The sequence below is a fragment of the Oncorhynchus tshawytscha genome, linkage group LG11 (assembly GCF_018296145.1).
Source record: "Oncorhynchus tshawytscha isolate Ot180627B linkage group LG11, Otsh_v2.0, whole genome shotgun sequence".
In the NCBI taxonomy this organism is placed as follows: Eukaryota; Metazoa; Chordata; class Actinopteri; order Salmoniformes; family Salmonidae; genus Oncorhynchus; species Oncorhynchus tshawytscha.
Window position 1 is genome coordinate 111599 of NC_056439.1, and position 24096 is coordinate 135694.

A 24096-nucleotide genomic window follows, 5' to 3' on the forward strand; every position below is an offset into this window, starting at 1 on the left:
TCCGATAAATGGTTGATTTAGGTGCAGTCTTACTGGCAGCAATATCCTTGCCTGTGAAGCTTTTTTGTGCACAGCAATGATGACGGCACGTGTTTCCTTGCAGGTAACCATGGCCGACAGAGGAAGAACAATGATTCCAAGCACCACCCTCCTTTTGAAGCTTCCAGTCTGTTATTCGAACTCAATCAGCATGACAGAGTGATCTCCAGCCTTGTCCTCGTCAACACTCACACCTGTGTTAACGAGAGAATAACTGACATGATGTCAACTGGTCCTTTTGTGACAGGGCTAAAATGCAGTGGAATTTTTGGGGGGGATTCAGTTCATTTGCATGGCAAAGAGGGACTTTGCAATTAATCTGAAAACTCTTCATACCTTTCTGGAGTATATGCAAATTGCCATCATACAAACTGAGGCAGCAGACGTTATGAAAATGAATACTTGTCATTCTCAAAACTTTTGACCACGACTGTACTATACTGACTCTGTTTTACAAATCTTTTATTGAGAGTATTTTAAGTTGTTGTATTGTTTGTTGGTTTGACAATGCAACTGTCAGCCAGAGAAATGTGCTGAGAAGCATTATCACCAAAGCAAGCAAGGTACTTGGAGTCAAACAGGCCTGGATGAGATCTTTAAGGTCAGGGCCCTCCCCAAGGCTCACAAAATCATTTTAGACACAAGCCACCCCCTGTACCCGGACTTTAAACTACTCCCCTCTGGGTGCAGGTATAGGGCACCCCTCGGCAGGAAAAACAGAACTAGACAATAATTTGTGCCAGGTGTGATATCCCTCCTGAATTGCTATCTGGGCTAATGTTGCTATCAACCCAGTAAAACCAGCAGGCTAGTCTCTTTTTATTGGTATGTAACTGGTATGTAATTTGTTTTGTATTTAAAACGCCACCTTAAATGTGTACATGACACTGCAACAACATTTCCCCATCGCAGTGCCACTAGAGATTGTGGGTTCGAGTCCAGGCTCTGTTGCAGCCGGCCGTGACTGGGAGACCCATGGGCGGCGCAAAATTGGCCCAGTGTCGTCCGGGTTAGGGGATGGTTTGGCCCGACAGGGATGCCTTTGTCCCATCGCGCACTAGCGACACCTGTGGCGGGCCGGGCACAGTGCACGCTGACATGGGTGCCAGGTATACGGTGTTTCCTCCGACACATTGGTGCGGCTGACTGAGCAATCGGGGGAGAAGGGCCTTAGTCAGGGAGGTGACCAAGAACCCGATGGTCACTCAGACAGAGCTACAGAGTTCCTCTGTGGAGATGGGAGAACCTTCCAGAAGGGCAACCATGTCTGCAGCACCCCGCCAATCAGGCCTTTATGTTAGATTTGCCAGAAGCCACTCCTCAGTAAAAATCCAAATGGCAGCCTGCTTGGAGTTTGCTAAAAGGCACCTAAAGGACTCTCAGGCCATGAGAAACAACATTCTCTGGTCTGATGAAACCAAGATTGAATTCATTGGCCAAGCGTTACTTCTCAAGAGATCCTTGATGAAAACCTGCATCAGAGACCTCAGGACCTCAGACTGGGGCAAAGGTTCACCATTCAACAGGACAACGACCCTAAGCACACAGCCAAGACAACACAGGAGTGGCTTTGGGACAAGTCTCTGAATATCCTTAAGTGGCCCAGCCAGAGCCCGGACTTGAACTCGATGGAACATCTCTGGAGAGACCTGAAAATAGCTGTGCATTGATGCTCCCCATTCAACCTGAGAGCTTGGGAGGATCTGCAGAGAAGAATGAGAGAAACTCCCCAAATACAGGTGTGCCAAACTTGTGGCGTCATACCCAAGAAGACTTGAGCCTGTAATCGCTGCCAAAGGTACTTCAACAAAGTACTGAGTAAAGGCTCTGAGTACTATTATTACTTTAATACTTTTTAAATATTTTATTTTTTAATTGTTTAACAGCAGAACAATACAATACAGCAAGTGTAAATACAACAAAAGGTCATTCAACCCTCCCCACCCCCCAGAATAAAAAGAATATTGAAACAATGACAAATCACAAAAGAAAAAGAAATACAATTAGAATAGTAATAATACTAATAATGACTAAATAAGACAAATGACAAGAGATACCAACATTACAATAGAAACAGTACATTACAGAGAGACAATAGCTACATCAATCTACATTGATCTCCAAGCTCACATCCACCAACTCCAAACGACGTGTTTCCATATGGTCCAGGAAGGTTTGCCGTATTTTCACAAAGTAGTTACATTTATTTGTTAAATCATAGGTAATCTCCATAGGAATACACTTATTTTGTAGAGCCATCTTGTAATTGAGAGAGGAATCTGATTTCCATGTCAATCTAACACAATTTCTTACAGTGGCAAGGGTGATTTCTGTACATTTTATGTTGGAAGTTATTCCTCAAATTCACAATTGTGAAGTTACCCAGAAGGCATATTTCAGGGTCAAGTGGGGAAAGGACCTCTATAATAAAGGTCAGGGTATCACAAACATCATGCCAGCAGGCTTGTAATTTAGTACACTGCCAAGTAGAATGACAAAAAGTGCCTTCTGTTGTTCCATATCTAAAACACATTTCTGATATTTCAGGGTGATATCTATGTAAACTCTGAGGTGTCAGATGGAGTTGGTGGAGGAAGTTGTAATGTAGAAGTCTGTATCTAGAGTTGATGGTTGCTGACACACTATCTTGGCACAGGTCTGAACCATAGCCCCTCATCAATTGTAGTATTAAAATCGGATTCCCATCACTCTCTTGACTTATGTACATCTGGTTTTGGGCATTGTTGCATTAGCAAGGAGTACACTGGATATACATCTATATGAGTCATGGAGTAGTTGATTTGGTGAAGTCATATCTCCAAGACTGCTTCTGAGAGAGTTTCTTATCTGTAAATAACAAAATAAATGATTATTGGATAATTGGTATTTATTTTTCAGTTGCTCAAATGACATAAGCAATGTATAATAATAATAATATGACAATGTTCTAAATGCGTTATTGTCATGGGATTTTGATGAATAATGACTAAATTATGTATACATTTAGCTTAAAACTATAACTAAACAGAATACTACTATGTTACTGTATGGATGTATGAATCTTATTATAATCATAGTACTGAATATAATGTGTGTAATTATAATCAAGAATTGGAACAAGGACTGTCTGTTCCTTGTTAGAAACAAATGGAGTTATCGTCAGACCGGCTAGTAGTAGATTATTTAACAGGTGGCAGACAATGTGGGAAGGCTTGTGAACTATACTGCCATTGTATTGGAGTGGAGGAAGGACATTTTAAAACCTATGACCTCATTTCTAGTATATAACCTGATGTATATTGTACTATGATCAGTACTCTCGAGAATAAACGCTATTGATTGATTTTGAGACGGGTCTCTGTCTATTTTATACAAGTAAGTATCTTACAAATTCTTAGAAATGGGCAGAGTCTTTTAATTGAATTGGTTGATGAACATATAGGAATTAAATTCCTTTAACAGTTATTTCCTTCTCATGCCAATGTTGAAAAAGGTTGCTATCCAAGATCATTGGCAGGAGTCTGTTTTGCCACAGGGTTGTTTTGGGTGACAAGTCTTGTTTCAGACCAAATAACTTACGAATTTCATATCAAGATCTTACTAAATTGATGGTACCGGGATTGCTCATTTTTGTAGATAATATTACTCCCAACCTCTTCATTAAGAGCTAACATTTCCATCTGAGCCCAAGAAAGGGACTGGTTCAGGTTCAAATCAGAATGAAATGAATCTAATTTGCACTGCCCAGTAATACATCTTGAAATTTGGTAGGCAGAGACCTCCTAGACTATAATCCCATGTTAATTTGTCCTGGCTCACCCTTGGAGTTTTACAGTTCCATCCAAATTGTCTTATGGTCTTGTTAAGGGACTTTAAGAAACTTTTGGGTAGGGATATGGGTTAAGATTGAAATAGGTGCATCATTTTAGGCATAACGTTCATCTTAATACAGCTAATTCTCCCAAATACTGTAAGAGGCAGATCTATCCATCTATTCAAGTTGTCCACCAGCTTCTGAACCAAGACAGAGTAGTTAAAGCTTGTACACATTTCTTAAGTCATTGTCAACTGTGATTCCTAGATATTTGAACCCCTGTGGCGACCATCTGAAGGGACCTGTTCGTTCACAGACACTATAGTCAAAGCGAGTCAGTGGAAGTATTTCACTTTAGCCCATGTTGACTATGTAACCTGATATCGAGCTGTATGTATCCAAAAGCGTCTGTAGCTTTGAGAGGGGTCGGGTCAGCGAGGAACAAAATAATGCTGTCTGCAAACAATGAGATCTTACGTGTTATCTGGCCAACCTGAAAGCCCTTTATGCCAGGATCTGTTCTTATGGCCTCCGCCAGGGGTTCTAAGGCTCGCACAAAAAGGAGTAGGGAAAGTAAAGTGGGGCAAGTAAACAGCCCTGTCTACTACCTCCTTAAGAGTGGGAATGTGGCTGTCATCATACCATTAGTTGTGATCTTGGCTTGCGGTTTATGGTATAAAATCTTAACCCAGTTGGCAAACAAAGGACCTAAGTTAAATTTAGCAAGGACCTTGAATAGGTATGGCTGCTCCAGCCTATCAAAGGACCATCCCAACCGTGAAGCACGGGGGTGGCAGCATCATGTTGTGGGGGTGCTTTGCTGCAGGAGGGACTGGCGCACTTCACAAAATAGATGGCATCATGAGGGAGGAAAATCATGTGAATATATTGGAGTAACATTTCAACACGTCAGTCAGGAAGTTAAATCTTGGTTGCAAATGGGTCTTCCAAATGGACAATGACCCCAAGTAAACTTACAAAGTTGTGGCAAAATGGCTTAAGGACTACAAAGTCAAGGTAATGGAGTGGCTATCACAAAGCCCTGACCTCAACCTTATAGAACATTTGTGGGCAGAACTGAAAAAGCGTGTGCGAGCAAGGAGGCCTACAAACCTGACTCGGTTACACCAGCTCTGTCAGGAGGAATGGGCCAAAATTCACCCAACTTATTGTGGGAAGCTTGTGGAAGGCTACACAAAATGTTTGACCCTAGTTAAACAATTTAAAGGCAATGCTACCAAATACTAATTGAGTGTGTGTAAACTTCTGACCCACTGGGAATGTGATGAAATAATTAAAAGCGGAAATACATCATTCTCTCTACTATTATTCTGACATTTCACATTTCACATAAAGTGGTGATCCTAACTGACCTAAGACTGGGACTTTTTACTAGGATTAAATGTCAGGAATTGTGAAAAACGGAGTTTAAATGTATTTGGTCAAGGTGTATGTAAACTTCCGACTTCAACTGTAATTATATTTTTTTATCAAAATATATTCCTCAAGGTAGCAGAATTTCAGGGAACACTAAGTTGGGGCGACTTAAAAAATTATTCTGGATAGATCCTCAACAAAAGCAACCTCGTTGACTAAGTCAGCCAAATGCACTCTATCTTTAATGAAAGACTTACATTTGAAAGACATGGAGACAGCTCCACCCCCAAGATTGGGATTATTCATTCTACTCCTGCCCTCATTACTCTCATACCCAGATTTAATATTTTCTCCCATCAGTACAGGTAACCCATAGAGTTTTGGAAACAGATCATTCTCTTCTCACACTTTCTGTTTGGATGCCGGGTGGAGTTCAAGGGACCTATAGATGGCACCTAAACCCAACTCTTTTGAAACAGGCAGAATTTTGTCAATTTATCAGAGACCAAATTACGTTTTTCTGTGAAACAAACTGTCCGTACTCTCCCATTTTGTACTCTGGGATACATTAATAAAAGCCTTTCTTAGGGGTCAAATAATTTCCTATACCAAAGGTCTCAAAAATAAATACAATGCTGAATTGAAGGAATTAGATAATTAAATCCTACTACAAAAATAACAAATCTGTCTCTAAAGAAACATACCGCTCATTGGTGAATAAAACATTTAAATAAAATACCCTAAGTACATACAAAACTTCGATCTAGGCAAAGATATTATGAATTGGGGGAGAAAACACACAAAGTCTTGGCCTGGCAGATAAAAGCTGAGGACACAGAACGGTCAAGTGTCTCACAACCAGGAAGAGATTAATGATTAATTTAAACAATATTTTTCTAAGTTACACACTTCTGATGGAACAGAACCAGCAATGAGACACATTTCTATCTACTATTGAACTACTGCACCTCATACAGGAAGCCCAAAACTAACTAGATCGCCCCTTTACAAAAACAGAAATTGAAAAAAACAATCCCCACTACCAACCTGGAAAATCACCAGGAGACGATGGCTTTCCCCCAGAGTTTTATGAAGCGTGTAAGGATTTGATTATTCCTCTCTTGATCATTGTTCTAAATTTAGCTGCTGGGATGCAGAGCCTACCAGACTCCTTTTCCACGGCTATTATAACAGTTATAAAATAAAGATCCTCTTCCTATAGGCAGATCTTGACCTTCAATGCCGACTAGTAATCCGTTTCTAAGGTGATGGCTAATAGATTAGGACAATATTTACCAAGCCTGATTAACACCGCTCAAACAAGCTTTACACAGAAAATATCATTTGCACAGGTTATTCAACATAATTCACATGGCCAGTGTGAGGAGCGATCCGAGTATAGCAGCATCTCTAGATGCCCGAAAAGGGTTCTTCGGCTTGCAAGCCTTCCCCTTTTTCCTCCAAACATAACGATGGTCATTATGGCCAAACATTTTTGTTTCATCAGACCAAAGGACATTTCTCCAAAAAGTACGATCTTTGTCCCCATGTGCAGTTGCAAACCGTAGTCTGGCTTTTTATGGTGGTTTTGGAGCAGTGGCTTCTTCCTTACTGAGCGGCCTTTCAGGTTATGTCGATGTAGGACTCATTTTACTGTGGATATGGATACTTTTGTACCTGTTTCCTCCACCATCTTCACAAAGTCCTTTGCTGTTGTCCTGGGATTGATTTTCACTTTTTGCACCAAAGTACATTCATCTCTAGGAGACAGAACGCGTCTCCAAATAACAACTTTAAAACAATGTCACTCTGGTAAAAACAAATTGTTTGTTTACATGGATACCCGGGATCTTACCTCATTGATCTGTCAGTAAACTAGGGTATAATCCAGCAAAGTAGTCCTACCGGTTATGCCAGTAATAAGACAGGCTAGTGGGACATAGCCCAGCTAGCAGTTAAATTAACCCGGTCTGCTAAGCCAATCAACCATGTCCTGAGCCGATTGCCTGCAGTCTGAGGAGAAAAGTTGCGCCTTCGTTTTGAAGAATCTTCTCTGTGATTTTGAAGAATCTTCTCTCATGGATGATTCTCATCGTTGCAGGTTGAAGCAGCTCAAAGGGAATGTTCTTGGAGGTAAGTTATTTTTTTCAAATGTTCGAATTCCTTCCTGCGTTTCACCATTTCGGGACTGATGTCTGGAAAGAATTGCCTCCCCGTTGTTCTGGATCATAACTTTCTTTCTGTCCTGGAACCTCAGGAACCAAACGTATAAGGGTTGTGGGTTCTGATCAGGGGATGGGCGAGTGACCTGTGTGCCCGTTCAATATCCAGAGGTTCACCAAAATGTTCTTTACCCAGTAAGGAGGGGATAATGGCAGCAGAGAAATCAATGGGCTCCGTCCCCTCACAGTCCTTGTGGAGGCTGATAATTCAGCCATAATTAATGGCATTCCCCCATATGCCCTTCTTCACAGTCCTTCAGCTTCTCAGCCTCATTTCCAGACTTTCCAGTTCTGACTGCCCTGTCTGAGTCTGGCTGACCACGCTCAAATTTCTCATGCTGTGGTGTTAAATTAGTTGAATCCCTGTGCCTCTGTGTGGCCTGTTCTGCCACTCGAAGGTCCACTCTGTTGCATCTGTAGAGTGTGCCATCCACAAGAAACGTCCACAAGAAATGACTGAGGAGCGACCCTCTTCGGACAGGAACCGAGCCGCCACCGTCCTGTGCGGTCACCTGATAACGGTCACATTCTGATCTCCAACGTTCAAATCAGGGAGGTCTCTGGCAGCCACGTTAGTGTGATTTGGCAATCCTCCTTTTCTGTCTACGTTTCTCAGTGACACACACAACCACAGAGGGCTGCAGCAGGCTGGGTGCCACCGGCAGCGATGACTTGAATCTGTGTGACATGAGATGCTGGGCTACTGTCCATCCCCTCCGTGGGTGTGTTGCGCCACTGCAGAAAAGCTGACTATACGTCCGTACTGTCTAGGCCTTTCACTTTCTTGACCGCTGACTCTGCCTTTCCATTGGCTTGTGGATGGTGAGGGGAGGAGGTGATATGAGTGAATCTCCACTTCTCTGCAAATGTTTTGAATCTGGCTGATTCATAGCACCCGCCATTGTCCGTGATTACACAGTCTGGTTGCCCTTGGCGGGCAAACTGGAATTTACACTGTGTCAGCTGACACGTTTAGCAGTGGCTTCACCTCCCAGTAATCTGAGTAACGATCAACCATGATCAGGAAGTCCTTCCCTGCATAGGCAAAAAGGTCCATGCTCACTGTTTGCCAGGGGCGCTCTGGGATGTCATGTGACACCGTGGATTTGTTTTGCTGTGCTCGTGCATATTCATTTCAGGCTGAGCAGTTGGATACATAGTCCTTGATTTCCTCGCTCATGTTCGGACAGTAAAGTGTCACTTGCCTGTCTATAGCATGCCTCTCCGCCATTGTGGCTAGCATGTATGCGGCTCAACATTTCCACCCTCAGTGCCCTTGGAATAATAACACACTGTCCTCTGTACAGCACCCCGTTCTGCATGTTGATTTCATCACAAAATGACTAATAATCTCTTCCACTCAGAGAGGTGTCCTCTTTCACAGCTGGCCATCCTGAGAGAACAACTGACTTTAAGTCTTGTAAATTCTTCATCGACCTCAGTGTAAAATCGGACAGAACCTGTGGTTTGTAATATTGAGATGCCGTGCCTGGTCAATGTGTGTGAATGCAGCCTGCTCACTCTCTGCGTTGCTCACAGTGTGTTGTATGTGTGTGTGTGGTGCGTCTGTCCTCCTGCCTTCTGTTGTTGCTCTTCTCAGAGTGTTGCTGATGTACATTTCGGGCCCAGGCTTGTAGATGACACCCAAGTTGTAGTTTTTGCAGCTGCCTTAACATACCTTGGAGACGCTTAGGGGCACAGGTGAGTGACCACTGTTTATGATCTGTCTCAGCTGTTATTAACCCTCTGCCAGAGAGATACTGATGAAATCTCTACGAAGCAAATACAATACTCAAACATTCCTTGTCTATTTTTGATCCGTTGGCGTCAATGCTCACAAAGCAAACTCCACGGGCTGTCCCTGTTGCGTTAGGCAGCAAGCCATTCTTTCTTGAGTCGCTCTGCACAGTGACCGGTTTCAAGACGTCATAGTACCTCAGAACAGGCGTGATAGACTTCAGGCGTTTTATTTCCTGTACAACTTGGTCAAGTTTAGGGAGCCAGTGCCACACACTGTTCTTGTCCAGCAGCCGTTGGAGTGGCTCAAACACTTCAGACAGCTTGGGCAGGATCGTGGCCAGGTATGTCACAAATCCAATGAAGAGCTGTACTACCTTGGCATCCGTGGGCGCCAGCATGTTCAGTACAGCCCTGGTCTTTTCTGGGTCTATTCTCAGGCCCTCGTGTCCATGAAACTGAACTGCAGCTTTAGCACACTGAGCCTGAGTCTCACCTCCCGGCACCGCTCCATCAGTGCCTACTGCAGATTGTTGGCGTTTTCACGCTCTGCCTTTTCATTGGAGTCCCCGCATCCGGCAACAAGAATATCATCTGCGATAGGCTCGAGGTCCCCCAGCAGTTCACGTTGCTTACGTTGATACATCTCGGGGACCACGGACAGCCCAAAGGGACGTTTCAGCCATCTCATCCTGCCCCATGGCAACCAGAACGTCGTCATCCTGCTGCTGTCCTCATCCAGTTTACACTGGAGAAAGGCATCTCTGGCATCCACCAACGTAAATACGCGTGCCTTAGACGGTTTGTACAACACATCCTCTAATATTGGCATACGGTAGTGAGATCTTTTCAGTGCTTGATTTAAGGGGTTTTGGGTCCATACATAATCTGATCTCTGGCTATGACCATGTTGCTTATCCAGGGCGTCGGCACAGTCACTGGGGTGATATATCCATCATGTTCACATTTCTCCAGTTGGGCTTTCACTCGTGCCTTCAAGGCTACAGGCACATTCCGTGGTGCACATTGTACAGGGGTGCAACTTGGGTCCCGTATGAAGTGGACATCTCCTTTGCACAGACCACTGGATCGTTGAAAACGTCGTAATAACTCAGCAGCTGTTCTTTGGTCATTTGAGACACTGCTCCACTTTGTTTCACTCTGCTGGTATTGCCTCAGTCATGGGTCCTAAGCGCTAACATGTAGAACCAGAGAGTGGTGGATTTTGGTCCGTCTCAACAAGTTCAAAGAGTAGTCTGTGCTTGAGCAGTAAAAAAATGTATATTTTGCCATCCCTATGGGAAATGGTCTGATATACCATGGCTGTCAGCCAATCAGCATTCAGGGCTTGAACCACCCAGTTTATAATTGGTGATATTCTCTCTTTCACTCTCTTGCTCATTACACTGTGTCAAGCTGGCCTTCTTATCTTTTATTATTCAGTCTTAGCTGCACCAACCATTTCTGTCCCTGAGAGTGAGCCTTACTGATGCATTCCGTGGTGTAGACCGGTTCATCATTGTCAGAGCTTCCCCCTCTCTGTATATTATCCTCCACAACATGCACTTTCTTTACTCGGCCTAATCTGTCCCTGCCTGACACACCTTGGCAAAATGATTTGCGACACCACAAGACCTGCATGTTTTGCCATAAGCTGGGCATTGCTCTCTACTCGCCTGTGATTGTTACCACGCTATTTTGTTTTATCATGTAATGTCACCTGACCTCTCATGGGTGCACTCTCCCGTGGTTTGTACCTCTGCTGTCTCTCTGTTGCATTCACTGTATCCACTTGTGTTCCATCTATCGTCCTCATGTTTCTCAGTAACCTCAGCTACGCTTCATTTTCCTATAGCTTCTGGTAGACTAAAGATCCCGTTATCGTAGAAATCGGCGTCTTGTTCCTTTACTTGCAATGTCTAACACGAGCTGCTGTCACGTTGTCTAATGATTGGAGACAGGCACAGGAATACGTAATAGGGGGTTTTATTCTCTCCACCCAAACAAAAGAGCGAGATGTAAACCTCTAAATAATACACGGGACGAGACCCGTAAAACAAGTGCACAATAACACGTAGCATGGAAGCCGAAACAACAGCACAGGTACTCACAGGACCAACGGACATGGTAACAATAACCGACAAGGACAAGGGGGAACAGAGGGCACATATATTACATACTAATCAGGGGGAATGGGAACCAGGTGTGTGTAATGAGACAAGACAGTCCGGGGTTGGTGGTAATGAGTCCAGTTCAGTGGTGACGTAGACCTCCGGAGCTGGTGAATGGAATGAGCAGCAGTACCGGGGGGGGTCCGTGACAGCCACTCTCTCATCTCGTCCCTCAGACCGCGGTACTGGCATGTTGCGGCTCTCTCCAGCAATCGAGTGATAAAACTGTTCATCTGTATCCTGTTTGCAGCAGCTACAGAGGGATCTCTCATATATGACGTTTTTCTGTGGTCTTGAAATAGTCCTCCAAAGCATCTAGAATAGCAGCATTGTCATTTCTCTGATCAGCAGTCAATGTGAGATTATGCATGTAAATATGCCGACACTCACTGCCCATTAACCCTTCGTGGTTCCAAACTTCTTCCATTTAAGAATGATGGAGGCCACTGTGTTGGGGACCTTCAAAGCTACGGATTTTTTTTTGGTACCCTTCCCCAGATCTGTACCTCAACACAATTCTGTCTCGGAGGTCTACAAACAATTCTCTTGACCTCATGGCTTGATTTTTGCTCTAATAACATGCACTGCCAACTGTGGGACCTTATAATTCCACAGATGATGCAATCTCTATTGCACTCCACACTGCCCTTTCACACATGGACAAAAGGATCACCTATGTAAGAATGCTATTCATTGACTACAGCTCAGCGTCCAACACCATAGTGCCCTCAAAGCTCATCACTAACCTAAGGACCCGGGGACTAAACACCTCCCTCTGCAACTGGATCCTGGACTTCCTGACGGGCCGCCCCCAGGTGGTAAGGGTAGGTAACAACACATCCACCACGCTGATCCTCAACACGGGGGCCCCTCATGTGTGAGTGCTCAGTCCCCTCCTGTACTCCCTGTTTAATCATGACTGCACGACTCCAACACCATCATTAAGTTTGCCGATAACACAACAGTGGTAGACCTGATCACCAACAACGATGAGACAGCCTATAGGGAGGAGGTCAGAGACCTAACTGTGTGCTGCAAGGACAACAACTTCTCCCTCAACGTCATCAAGACAAAGGAGTTGATTGTGGACTACAGGAAAAGGAGGACCGAGCACGCCCCCATTATCATCGACGGGGCTGTAGTGGAGCAGGTTGAGAGCTTCAAGTTCCTTGGCGTCCACATCACCAACAAACTAACATCGTCCAAGCATACCAAGACAGTTGTGAAGCGGGCACAACAAAACCTATTCCCCTCAGGAGACTGAAAAGATTTGGCATGGGTCCTCAGATCCTCAAAAGGTTTTACAGCTGCACCAGAGAGCATCCTGACGGGTTGCATCACTGCCTGGTATGGCAACTGCTTGGCCTCCAAGGACTTGTAAAGTAAGCATTCACTGTAAGGTCTACACCTGTTGCATTCAGCGCATGTGACAAATACAATTTGATTTATATAGACAGCTGTGTGCCTTTCCAAATAATTTCCAATCAATTGAATTTACCACAGGTGGACGCCAATCAAGTCGAAGAAAATCTCAAGGATGATCAATGGAAACAGGTTGCACCTGAGCTCAATTTTGAGTCTCATTGCAAAGGGTCTGAATACTTATGTAAATAAGGTATTTCTTTAAAAAAAACTTTTAATCCCACACTGTGATGTCATAGAGAATTGTTTTTAGGAACTTATCTTTTTAACCACAGATCATAGAAATGCTGCATTTTCACATACTGTATGTAGACACCGTTTTGATGCTAGATATATAGACCCTAGCCTTAATGAATATGATTTTGAAAAGTGGCATAGTTGCGCTTTAAGACTAGGTTTCAGGAAATGGCTTTTTTTTTAAGCAAAACTTCATGAGGGAAATTGACTGACCCAATCCAGACCTCCCCTACCCAACTTTAGACCTACAGAATCTCCACCTTGTCAGACAATACTAGGAAGAACCCTGGAGTGTATTCATTCCGCCGATCTGTTGCAAAATGTTTATTAAACGGACTTACCTGGAGTTTTCCAATAGAAACTCACGATTTAGTTGCAAAACAGAACATTTTGCAACTGGACTAATTACACCCCCGATTTTACATTTAAACATACAGTATGTTCGCTGCTGAAGAGCAGACAATTACCAACAGTTTATAGCCTACCATTCATATTGAGCCAGTCTTCTGCCAACAGCATTATTAGGCTTAAAAAGGTGCATTTGCCTATGATTTGAGCAGTGTGGGGCCAGGGTGCAGCCACTGCGATGAAGTGGTACACTAAAACATTTGGCTCATTCAAGGTTGGCAGGTCTGGAATCTGTAAACTGTGTGGAAGCTGTAGCTGCACTATCACTGCTAAGTCAATAGGATCTAAAACCTCAATAAACGTTATGCTCTTTCTGTAGGCCTATGTTAACTGTAGATTCATTTTTGTATACAATAGTCTACTCTAGTGGCACTACAATGATAGTTTGAGTAGTGATTTGTCAGTGTAATGTAGTATCAGATGTAGGCTACTTGGTTATGGGCAGTCATACATATTGAATGATAAGTAAGTCTAAAATTCATGACAGGCGATCAACCACTGCCATCTACCTCCAGTCAATGGTCAAACCCTACTCTAGTGATCATCAACTAGATTAAGCCGCGGGACGTTTTTTTTCTTGAGCGAATGGTCGGTGGGCCGGAACATAATACAAATCATTTGTAGAAGGCAAATTGACTGCATGATGCCCAAACAGATATTGTTTGACTAAACATAATTTAAAACCTTGTTACGTTTGTATACGATCAAATGTTTCTCTCTCTTATGCGTGGGAATACTTTGGAAATATTTTATTCGCATTGTGCAGCCATCCATCACCTATTATAGGCATCATCAAACACGGGTGTGGTACATGAGTGGGTACTAAATGTTTACTCTCCTTGAGCCGGGTTTTAGAATATGTTCTGGTGGACTAAAACACTATATTAATGGAGACATTATTTGTGTAATCTCCGGGAATTTCATATAGCCTTTCTTTCGACGTTCTTTCACTGCAAAGTATAATTGGATTACAATGAAACATTTACAGTATTAGAGGTAATTTGAATTAAATAGTCATTCATAGACGTTGGGGATTGACATCAAACACCGGCTTCCATGCGAGTATGACGATTGTGTGAGGGTGGGTGCAACATTTAGGCTACAGCAAACCCAGCGCTGGTGAGCGCGCCATTGCGCACATCATGTGTTCAGGGCGAGAGCACAGAGTTTATGTCCTCGTGCAATACATGAGCCAAACGTTTCTTTTATCGGTATACTTGTCATAATAACGCATGGTTGGAATTTACGACACATGAAACGGATAACTCTCGGATAATGTTAAAATGTGATCTTGGCTTTTGCCCTAACTGCTCGGGGGGCAGCGAACAACGCTGATGACAGGTTTTTTGACAGTGCTCCTTTTTTGCATTCGTTTATTGGAGCGCAGGACAAAGGTATGCAATTTACAAATATTCAATTGTCTACCATTAGCCTACATTGTATAGGTTATGTTCGGGTACAATATTGGATATTTGACAGACTACAAGTTTATCACTAAAAAGTAAAGGTTCTAGGGAGTTCCTGCGACAGTCTGACTTCTAAACTTGTTTTGTTGTATGCCCAATGCATATGCCTGGTGATTAAATGTATTTAGCCTAAACCACGGCTTCTTTTTACATTGCCTTCTGTCATATTATTCAGCCACACAGTGAAATGATCGGATCGAAGTGCTTCTTTATGAAACAAAGTCCACGCGTGGCACACTGCCACTATGTTTATAACCGACATATGACTTTGTCAATCACAGGAGTTTGGAAATAGATTGTTGACTTGTGATGACTCATCCAGCCTACTGACATTGACGTTAAAAAGAGATTGAAAACACGTTTTTTTTCAATAGCTTGTCCTCACACGGGACACGTGGCACAAAATTGACTTATGGGTCAATTAACTGTAAATGACAATTAAACCAATTGGTGCTGAAGTAACACGTCTGTAGATCAGACAACTAGTAGGCTATTTTGCCTTGATCTGGAGAGTATCTGACTCTTAAAGTTACAATAACCGTTGTGGCTTTAGAAGCTATCCCTAAGGAGTAAACATTGTTACCTATTTCAGAAATTCAAGAAGAAAGCTCGCTCTGTGTTAACGTTCAGATCTATCAACTAAAAACGGGTTTATTAAGAATATTTAGTGATAAATGCCAGAACTGTATGTTCTTCTGTTATTTTCCAATGAATGTATAAAAAAGTTACTTTCTCCCAGAAGCTGTCAATAGTTAAAATACTTTCACTTTCACATAGTTTTGGCTGTGATCCAGCTTGGGGAAAACGTCTAGCTCTGGGCGTTGACCAGCGCTAGAAAAAAACCTTCCTGTGGATTTTGAACTAGGCATTCCAGTGTGTCTTCTTTTTTTGTGATTGTTTCTAGAAAAGTGTGCGATGGATCTGTCTCTTCTGGGGTTTCCATTACTATCAACACCAGTGGCTGAACATTGAGCTCTGGAATTGCTTCATAATATTGAGGTATAGCACCGTATGAAACACACACAGCAGCCTTGCTTGCTGCAGTTTATTACATTTCTGATGTACGTGTTTTTAACAGAGCGCTTGTAATGTAGCATTAACCTTGCATGGGCAGGAGTGTAGCTGTTATTGTATGACACCAAGCCGTGAGGTTTGAGTCAAGTGCATTGCTAAGATTACGATTCATTTATTAAAACAGCAGGGCGATGACATCATTCATTTTACTGCTTTGAGGGTAAATCTAATAATGTTGTTATGTCTTCATTACATCACTATTGCACACTGGGAAATCTCTGTATTGTTATGGTACCCAGAGTGGGTTTGACACTTGGTTCCAAGCCATTAGAATATATATTTGGGAATTTGAATGCTTCAAACATACATGCCGGGGTGCACCACTCCTGTCCTCAAGGGCCACAGTTTGGTATTCCTTCAGTCAGACACTTACTGACACCTGGGTAAGCAAGTGCATGGACTCTCCAGTCATCCAATGACATACAGCACCAGTCAAAAGTTTGGACACACCTACCCATTCAATTGTTTTTCATAATTTGAACTATTTTCTACATTGTAGAATAATACTGAATACATAAAAAATATGAAATAACACATATGGAATAATGTACTAACCCAAAAAGTGTTAAACAAATCAATATGCATTTTAGATTCTTCAAAGTAGCCACCATTTGCCTAGCTTTGCAGACTATTGGTATTCAAATCAAATTTTATTTGTCACATACACATGGTTAACAGATGTTAATGTGAGTGTAGCGAAATGCTTGTGCTTCTAGTTCCGACAATGCAGTAATAACCAACGAGTAATCTAACCTAACAATTTCACAACTACCTTATACACCCAAGTGTAAAGGAATGAAGAACATGTACATTAAGATATATGAATGAGTGATGGTACAGAATGGCATAGGCAAGATGCAGTAGATGGTATCGAGTACAGTATATACAGTGCCTTGCGAAAGTATTCGGCCCCCTTGAACTTTGCGACCTTTTGCCACATTTCAGGCTTCAAACATAAAGATATAAAACTGTATTTTTTGTGAAGAATCAACAACAAGTGGGACACAATCATGAAGTGGAACAACATTTATTGGATATTTCAAACTTTTTTAACAAATCAAAAACTGAAAAATTGGGCGTGCAAAATTATTCAGCCCCCTTAAGTTAATACTTTGTAGCGCCACCTTTTGCTGCGATTACAGCTGTAAGTCGCTTGGGGTATGTCTCTATCAGTTTTGCACATCGAGAGACTGAAATTTTTTCCCATTCCTCCTTGCAAAACAGCTCGAGCTCAGTGAGGTTGGATGGAGAGCATTTGTGAACAGCAGTTTTCAGTTCTTTCCACAGATTCTCGATTGGATTCAGGTCTGGACTTTGACTTGGCCATTCTAACACCTGGATATGTTTATTTTTGAACCATTCCATTGTAGATTTTGCTTTATGTTTTGGATCATTGTCTTGTTGGAAGACAAATCTCCGTCCCAGTCTCAGGTCTTTTGCAGACTCCATCAGGTTTTCTTCCAGAATGGTCCTGTATTTGGCTCCATCCATCTTCCCATCAATTTTAACCATCTTCCCTGTCCCTGCTGAAGAAAAGCAGGCCCAAACCATGATGCTGCCACCACCATGTTTGACAGTGGGGATGGTGTGTTCAGGGTGATGAGCTGTGTTGCTTTTACGCCAAACATAACGTTTTGCATTGTTGCCAAAAAGTTCTGACCAGAGCACCTTCTTCCACATGTTTGGTGTGTCTCCCAGGTGGCTTGTGGCAAACTTTAAACAACACTTTTTATGGATATCTTTAAGAAATGGCTTTCTTCTTGCCACTCTTCCATAAAGGCCAGATTTGTGCAATATACGACTGATTGTTGTCCTATGGACAGAGTCTCCCACCTCAGCTGTAGATCTCTGCAGTTCATCCAGAGTGATCATGGGCCTCTTGGCTGCATCTCTGATCAGTCTTCTCCTTGTATGAGCTGAAAGTTTAGAGGGACGGCCAGGTCTTGGTAGATTTGCAGTGGTCTGATACTCCTTCCATTTCAATATTATCACTTGCACAGTGCTCCTTGGGATGTTTAAAGCTTGGGAAGTCTTTTTGTATCCAAATCCGGCTTTAAACTTCTTCATAACAGTATCTCGGACCTGCCTGGTGTGTTCCTTGTTCTTCATGATGCTCTCTGCGCTTTTAACGGACCTCTGAGACTATCACAGTGCAGGTGCATTTATACAGAGACTTGATTACACACAGGTGGATTGTATTTATCATCATTAGTCATTTAGGTCAACATTGGATCATTCAGAGATCCTCACTGAACTTCTGGAGAGAGTTTGCTGCACTGAAAGTAAAGGGGCTGAATAATTTTGCACGCCCAATTTTTCAGTTTTTGATTTGTTAAAAAAGTTTGAAATATCCAATAAATGTCGTTCCACTTCATGATTGTGTCCCACTTGTTGTTGATTCTTCACAAAAAAATACAGTTTTATATCTTTATGTTTGAAGCACGAAATGTGGCAAAAGGTCGCAAAGTTCAAGGGGGCCGAATACTTTCGCAAGGCACTGTACATATGAGATGAGTAATGTAGGGTATGTAGACAATATATTAAGTGGCATTGTTTAAAGTGGCTAGTGATACTTTTTTACATCAATTTTTCCATTTATTAAAGTGGCTGGATTTGAGTCAGTATGTTGGCAGCAGCCACTCAATGTTAGTGGTGGCTGTTTAACAGTCAGATGGCATTGAGATAGAGGATGTTTTTCAGTCTCTCGGTCCCTGCTTGCACCTGTACTGACCTCGCCTTCTGGATGATAGCGGGGTGAACAGGCAGTGGCTCGGGTGGTTGTTGTCCTTTATGGCCTTCCTGTGACATCGGGTGGTGTAGGTGTCCCGGTGATGCGTTGAGCAGACCTCACTACCCTTTGGAGAGCCTTACGGTTGTGGGCGGAGCAGTTGCCGTACCAGGCGGTGATACAGCCCGACAGGATGCTCTTGATTGTGCATCTGTAAAGGTTTGTGAGTGCTTTTGGTGACAAGCTGAATTCTCTCAACCAGCTTCACCTGGAATGCTTTTTCAACAGTCTTGAAGGAGTTCCTACATATCCTGAGCATCCCTTCACTCTGCGGTCCAACTCATCCCAAACCATCTCAATTGGGTTGAGGTCAGGTGATTGTGGAGGCCAGGTCATCTGATGCAGCACTCATCACTCTCCTTATTGTTCAAATAGCCCTGACACAGCCTGGAGGTGTGTTTTGGGTCATTGTCCTGTTGAAAAACAAAATGATTGCTGCATAATGCTGTGGTAGCCATGCTGGCTAAGTGTGCCTTGAATTCTAAATAAATCACAGACAGTGTACCCAGCAAAGCGCCATCACACTGCCTCCTCCATTATTCTCAGCGGGAACCACACATTCGGAGATAATCCGTTCACCTACTTTGCCTCTCACAAAGACACAGCGTTTGGAACCAAAAATCTGAAATTTTGGTTCCATTGGTGTCCTTTAGATTTGGGGTGGTCGGTAGTCTAGTGGTTAGAGCGTTGGGCCAGTAACCGAAAGGTTGTTGGATCGAATCCCTGAGCTGACAAGGTAAAATGTCGTTCTGCCCCTGAATAAGGGAGTTAACCCACTGTTCCACTGTAGGCTGTCATTGTAAATAAGAATTTGTTCTTAACTGACTTGCCTAGTTAAATAAAAAAATAGTGGTTTCTTTGCAGCAATTTGACCATAAAGGCCTGAATCACACAGTCTCCTCCGAACAGTTGATGTTGAGATGTGTCTGTTACTTGAACTCTGTGAAGCATTTCACTGAAAATTGAGGTACAGTTAACTCTAATGAACTTATCTTTTGCAGCAGCGGTAACTCTGGGTCTTCCTTTCCTGTGGCGGTTCTCGTGAGAGTCAGTTTCATGTTGGCGCTTGATGGTTTTAGCGACTTCACTTGAAGAAACTTTCAAAGTTCTTGACATTTTCCAGATTGACTGACCTTCATGTCTTAAGAGAAACGACAGTCCATCATTACTTTTTCTTATTTGAGCAGTTTTTGCCATAATATGGACTTGGACTTGGATCTTCTGTATACCACCCCTACCACGTCACAACTGATTGGCTCAAACGCACTAAGAAGGAAAGAAATTCCACAAATGAACTTTTAACAAGGAACACCTGTTAATTGAAATGCATTCCAGGTGACTACCTCTTGAAGCTGGTTGATAGAATGCCAAGAGTGTGCAAAGCTGTCATCAAGGCAAAGGGTAGCTACTTTTAAGAATCTCAAATGTAACATATTTTGATTTGTTTAACCTCTTGAGCTTATGGCTGAATACTGCCCCCTTTGGAGGAAGTGCGTGCCCATAGTAAACTGAAAATATTTTTTTCCAAAATTGATAATATATGCATATAATAATAATAATTGAATATAAAACACTCTAAAGTTTCTAAAACCGTTTAAATTATGTCTGTATGTAAAGCAGAACTCTCAGGGCAGCCTTTCTCCCAAACTCTCTCTTGTCAAGAGAAAAGTTGGGTCAACTTTGACGTCATCGCCCCCACCCTTCCCAGGCAGCTACCGATCTGGGAACAGTATGTATTTGTTCAGCGCGATGTCTGCTTTCAATTGGCACGTTCATTGTTTGAATTTCGTGCTCCCTCATCCTTTGGCGGGCGAAAATGCCCGGTTCACTCTCACATACATGCACTCTATTGCGCGCGGCCGATTTGGAGAACGTTCTTTTCCAATAGACACCAGTTGAAGCCGGTTCGTTTGTTCGCGATGATCATTGTTTTACATGATAAAAACATCATTTTGCTCGATTCTGCACTTAGTTTGACCAGTTTAGTCAACATATAATATGTAATTTTGAAGTTTGATTGCGCAAGAGTGCGGGACCAGAAGGAGCAGAAGTTATTTTGGGTGCATTTCAGCTGAAGCTGTTAGCATATGCTAATACAAAGACGCACAACTTGAAACCAAACGATGTATTGGGTAAGTATGACTCCTTCTACGTCTTCTGATCGAAGAACATCAAAGGTAAGGGAATATTTATGTGGTTATTTTGGGTTTCTGTGGACTCCAAACGTAGAGGAGACACTGCTAATATCTGAGCGCCGACTCATAGCATAGACTAGTGAACGAATTCTGTAACGTTAAAAATAAATGTAACACAGCGGTTGTATTAAGAAGAAGTGTATCTTTGTAACTATATGTAGAACATGTATATTTAGTCATGTTTATTGCTTGTTATCTGACGTTATCTGTCCGAGCTATCATAATTTCTCCGGACATTTTGAGTAGCATTTTTGAAATGTCGTCATTGTAAACAGAGATTTATGGATATTAATGGCATATTATTGAAAAAAAAAAAAAATGTACTGTGTAACATGTAATATTACTGTCATCTGATGAAGATTTTCAAAAGGTTAGTGAATTATTTATTTTTTAATCCTACTTTTAAATTTTATATTTTCTGGGACAAAATGGCCGCCGCTTGCATTTTGTTTCGGTGGTGGTCTAATATAAATGTGTGCTATGTTTTCGCCGTAAAACATTTTAGAAATCTGACTTGCTGGGTAGATGAACAAGGTGTTTATCTTTCATTTGAGCTATTGGACTTGTGTAGGTGTGGAGGTTAAATATGTCTAAGAATATTTTTTCACATTTTGCGTTATGCTAATGAGCTTGAGCCGTAGTCACGATCCCGGATCCGGGATGGGTAGCATCAAGAGGTTTTAACACTTTTTTGGTCACTACATGATTCCATATGTGTTATTTCATAGTTTGATGTTGTCACTATTATTCTACAATGTAGAAAATAGTAAAAACAAAGAAATCCTTGAATGAGTAGGTGTGTCCAAACTTTTGACTGGCACTGTGCATTAATCAATTAGGGACCAGGGAGAAACAAGAACCAGCAAGTGGAACTTGAGGGGCTGATTTGTGCACCCCTAATAAAAATATGAATACAAACATGCCTTATGACATTTTTGTTGTATTTATTTAACCTTTATTTTACTAAGCAAGTCAGTTTTAAGAACAAATTCTGATTTACAATGATGGCCTTCCCCGGCCAAACCCTAACACGGACGACGCTGGGCCAATTGTGCGCCACCCAATTGTGCGCCACCACTCCCAATCACGGCCAGTTGTGATACAGCCTGGATTATAAAGTCACAACCTGTATTATTTCAGACTCCTGATTTGGCCATTTCAACACATTGTTTTTAACCATATGACTTATAAATACCTTAGAGAGATTACCACAATCATAACAAAATAAACTAAGGACATATTAGTTCATTGTGTTGTGTGTTACGTTGTGTATCATCCCTGTATTCATCCGTACCTCTTCTATTAAAGCTGCCTGAGTGCCACCGCACATTTGCCCATTGCTGGTGCTGCTGAAACACACGGGATGACAATACATGATGTTAAAGAGCTTCAGTCGGAGTTGAAAAACTTGAAAAGTACCATAGAAGTAAGACTACAGCTAATGAATATCCTGTAGTCCTGGTATGGCGCATTTGGTGTGAAATTAGGGTAAAGGGGGAATTTTCAAAGGACTAGTAACATGTGTGTGACATTGACGGATAAGAAAAAATAATTCATACAAATGGTTTTCTTTCTTGTCAGAAATCAGATGCCTGTTTGTATGCTCCTACCAACGATGACATCTACAATGTAAGTTCTTGTAGCAATATGCAATAAATATAATTTTTTTTTTTTGGTCCTTTGAAAATGCGGTGTGGGGCGTCATGGAAAAAAAGGGTCCAGTGTGTTAGAAATGCCAGGGCCGATTTCTGGTCCCAGTCCGCCCCTGTTTGTAATGCCATGATTAGAACACACGGCTTTTGCATACTTTTATAGATTTCCAGATCAATGTTTTATAGTCTGTGTATATACTGTAACACAGCCTGTGGTTCTGTTCTTCCCCAGGACAACTGCATCTTTAAGTTCATGCACTGTTATTTATTGGAGTTGGAGGTTGTCCTGTTCGAGGACATGTCGGTCACAGATAACTACCATGACGAAATAAAAACATCCATCTACCATCGGAAATTTTTTTTGGAAGAACATGAACGCCAATATGTAAGTCAACCTTTAAATAAAGTTCTGAAGTTTATCCCAAATATGTATTGTGAAAAGTCCTGACGCTCCATACTTCCAATTGTTCAACAGCAATACATTTTTGATTGGCATTCATTTGATTAGCAGCAACAGTATTTTGAATGGCAATGTCACTCTGCTTTCCAATGAATATTCTTTTCATCTAAATGTATTGCTTCTCTTTTCTTTCTGCATTTACAGAACAGTTCTAGATGTTTACCGTGTGAGGCACAGAGAGTTGCCAACTCCACAATATTCCTCTACAACCTGGAGCGCCTTTTGGAGAGAATAGGGCAAACTGTCAGTTGAATATATTGTAAATATGTGTTTAAATTGTTTTTCATAAATAACGTAGCAAACAATGTCATGTGTGTGTTATTCTACTTTTGGTCATGATAGTATGTGAAGAAATTGTGACAGCTAGTGCTCGTGTCCAAATGTATATTACCTCTCAGTTCAAGTGTAATTGTAACTAGCTGTTTATATTTTTGTATATAATCAAATATAACTTTTACATCTGTACTTTTGTCATATTTATTAATACATTTTATTGAAATGCCTATTTGGAGCTTTACATGTTTTTGTTTCATCGTCCATGTCATATGCACACTAACTGTCACTAATTGTCACTAACTAGTTTCCCTTGAGTTCTTGTCAGTATGTCAAAATTGCGCATCCTGAATCAAAATAAAATCCCAGAAAACATAAACATGTTGATTTGATCATTTCCTAGAATATGGGTGCCTGGCAGAAGTTCAAATAGGGACATGAAGTGGGACTGTGCCTCAAAGAACCAGGAAGCTGTGCCGTGCGCCATTTCCTGATACTGTGGCAGATGAAGATATGAAACTAAAGCTCTCCAGTACAACTTTCTGGCACGCATCCATTTTGTAATAGTTCTGTTTTTTTCATGATGGAGAACTACAGGTTTTTTTTTGCATTTCAATAAAAGAACGTTTTCAGTAAAACATTTTATTGCTAGAATTGGCTTCACTGTTCGCTTTTATGATCTGGAAAATAAAACATTCGATGACATGTACAGTTATGACACAATAAAACCCCATATAATCCAACCATCCAGGCATTCTCTA

The 24096-nt window shown here is 41.9% G+C and overlaps 2 protein-coding genes across 4 annotated transcripts in view; one reads left to right on the forward strand and one right to left on the reverse strand.

The window, feature by feature from the left end:
• Positions 1-1920: 1920 nt before the first annotated feature.
• The window catches only part of LOC112234711 (type II inositol 3,4-bisphosphate 4-phosphatase), a 266070-nt gene continuing 243894 nt past the window's right edge, over positions 1921-24096 (reverse strand). The window contains exon 21 of one of the 2 annotated variants that reach the window (XR_006084508.1): positions 1921-2886. Coding sequence is in view for 1 of the 2 variants with exons in the window: in XM_042329620.1 (XP_042185554.1) it covers positions 2883-2886 (4 nt within the window). In the remaining variant the exon portion in view is untranslated. The remainder of the gene's footprint in view (positions 2887-24096) is intronic. The other variant, XM_042329620.1, reaches the window with a different exon arrangement.
• Positions 14533-24078, forward strand: LOC121847703. 2 transcript variants are annotated; one of them, XM_042329628.1, is made up of 7 exons: positions 14533-14821; positions 15798-15892; positions 22259-22376; positions 22532-22579; positions 22835-22987; positions 23207-23305; positions 23739-24078. In XM_042329628.1, exons 1-7 carry the CDS (start codon positions 14762-14764, stop codon positions 23766-23768), a joined length of 603 nt encoding a protein of 200 aa, XP_042185562.1. In that variant the 5' UTR covers positions 14533-14761; the 3' UTR covers positions 23769-24078. The 2 variants fall into 2 exon arrangements, with proteins under 2 accessions (XP_042185562.1, XP_042185563.1); XM_042329629.1 differs by lacking the exon at positions 23739-24078 and having other exon boundaries at positions 14534-14821; positions 23207-23714.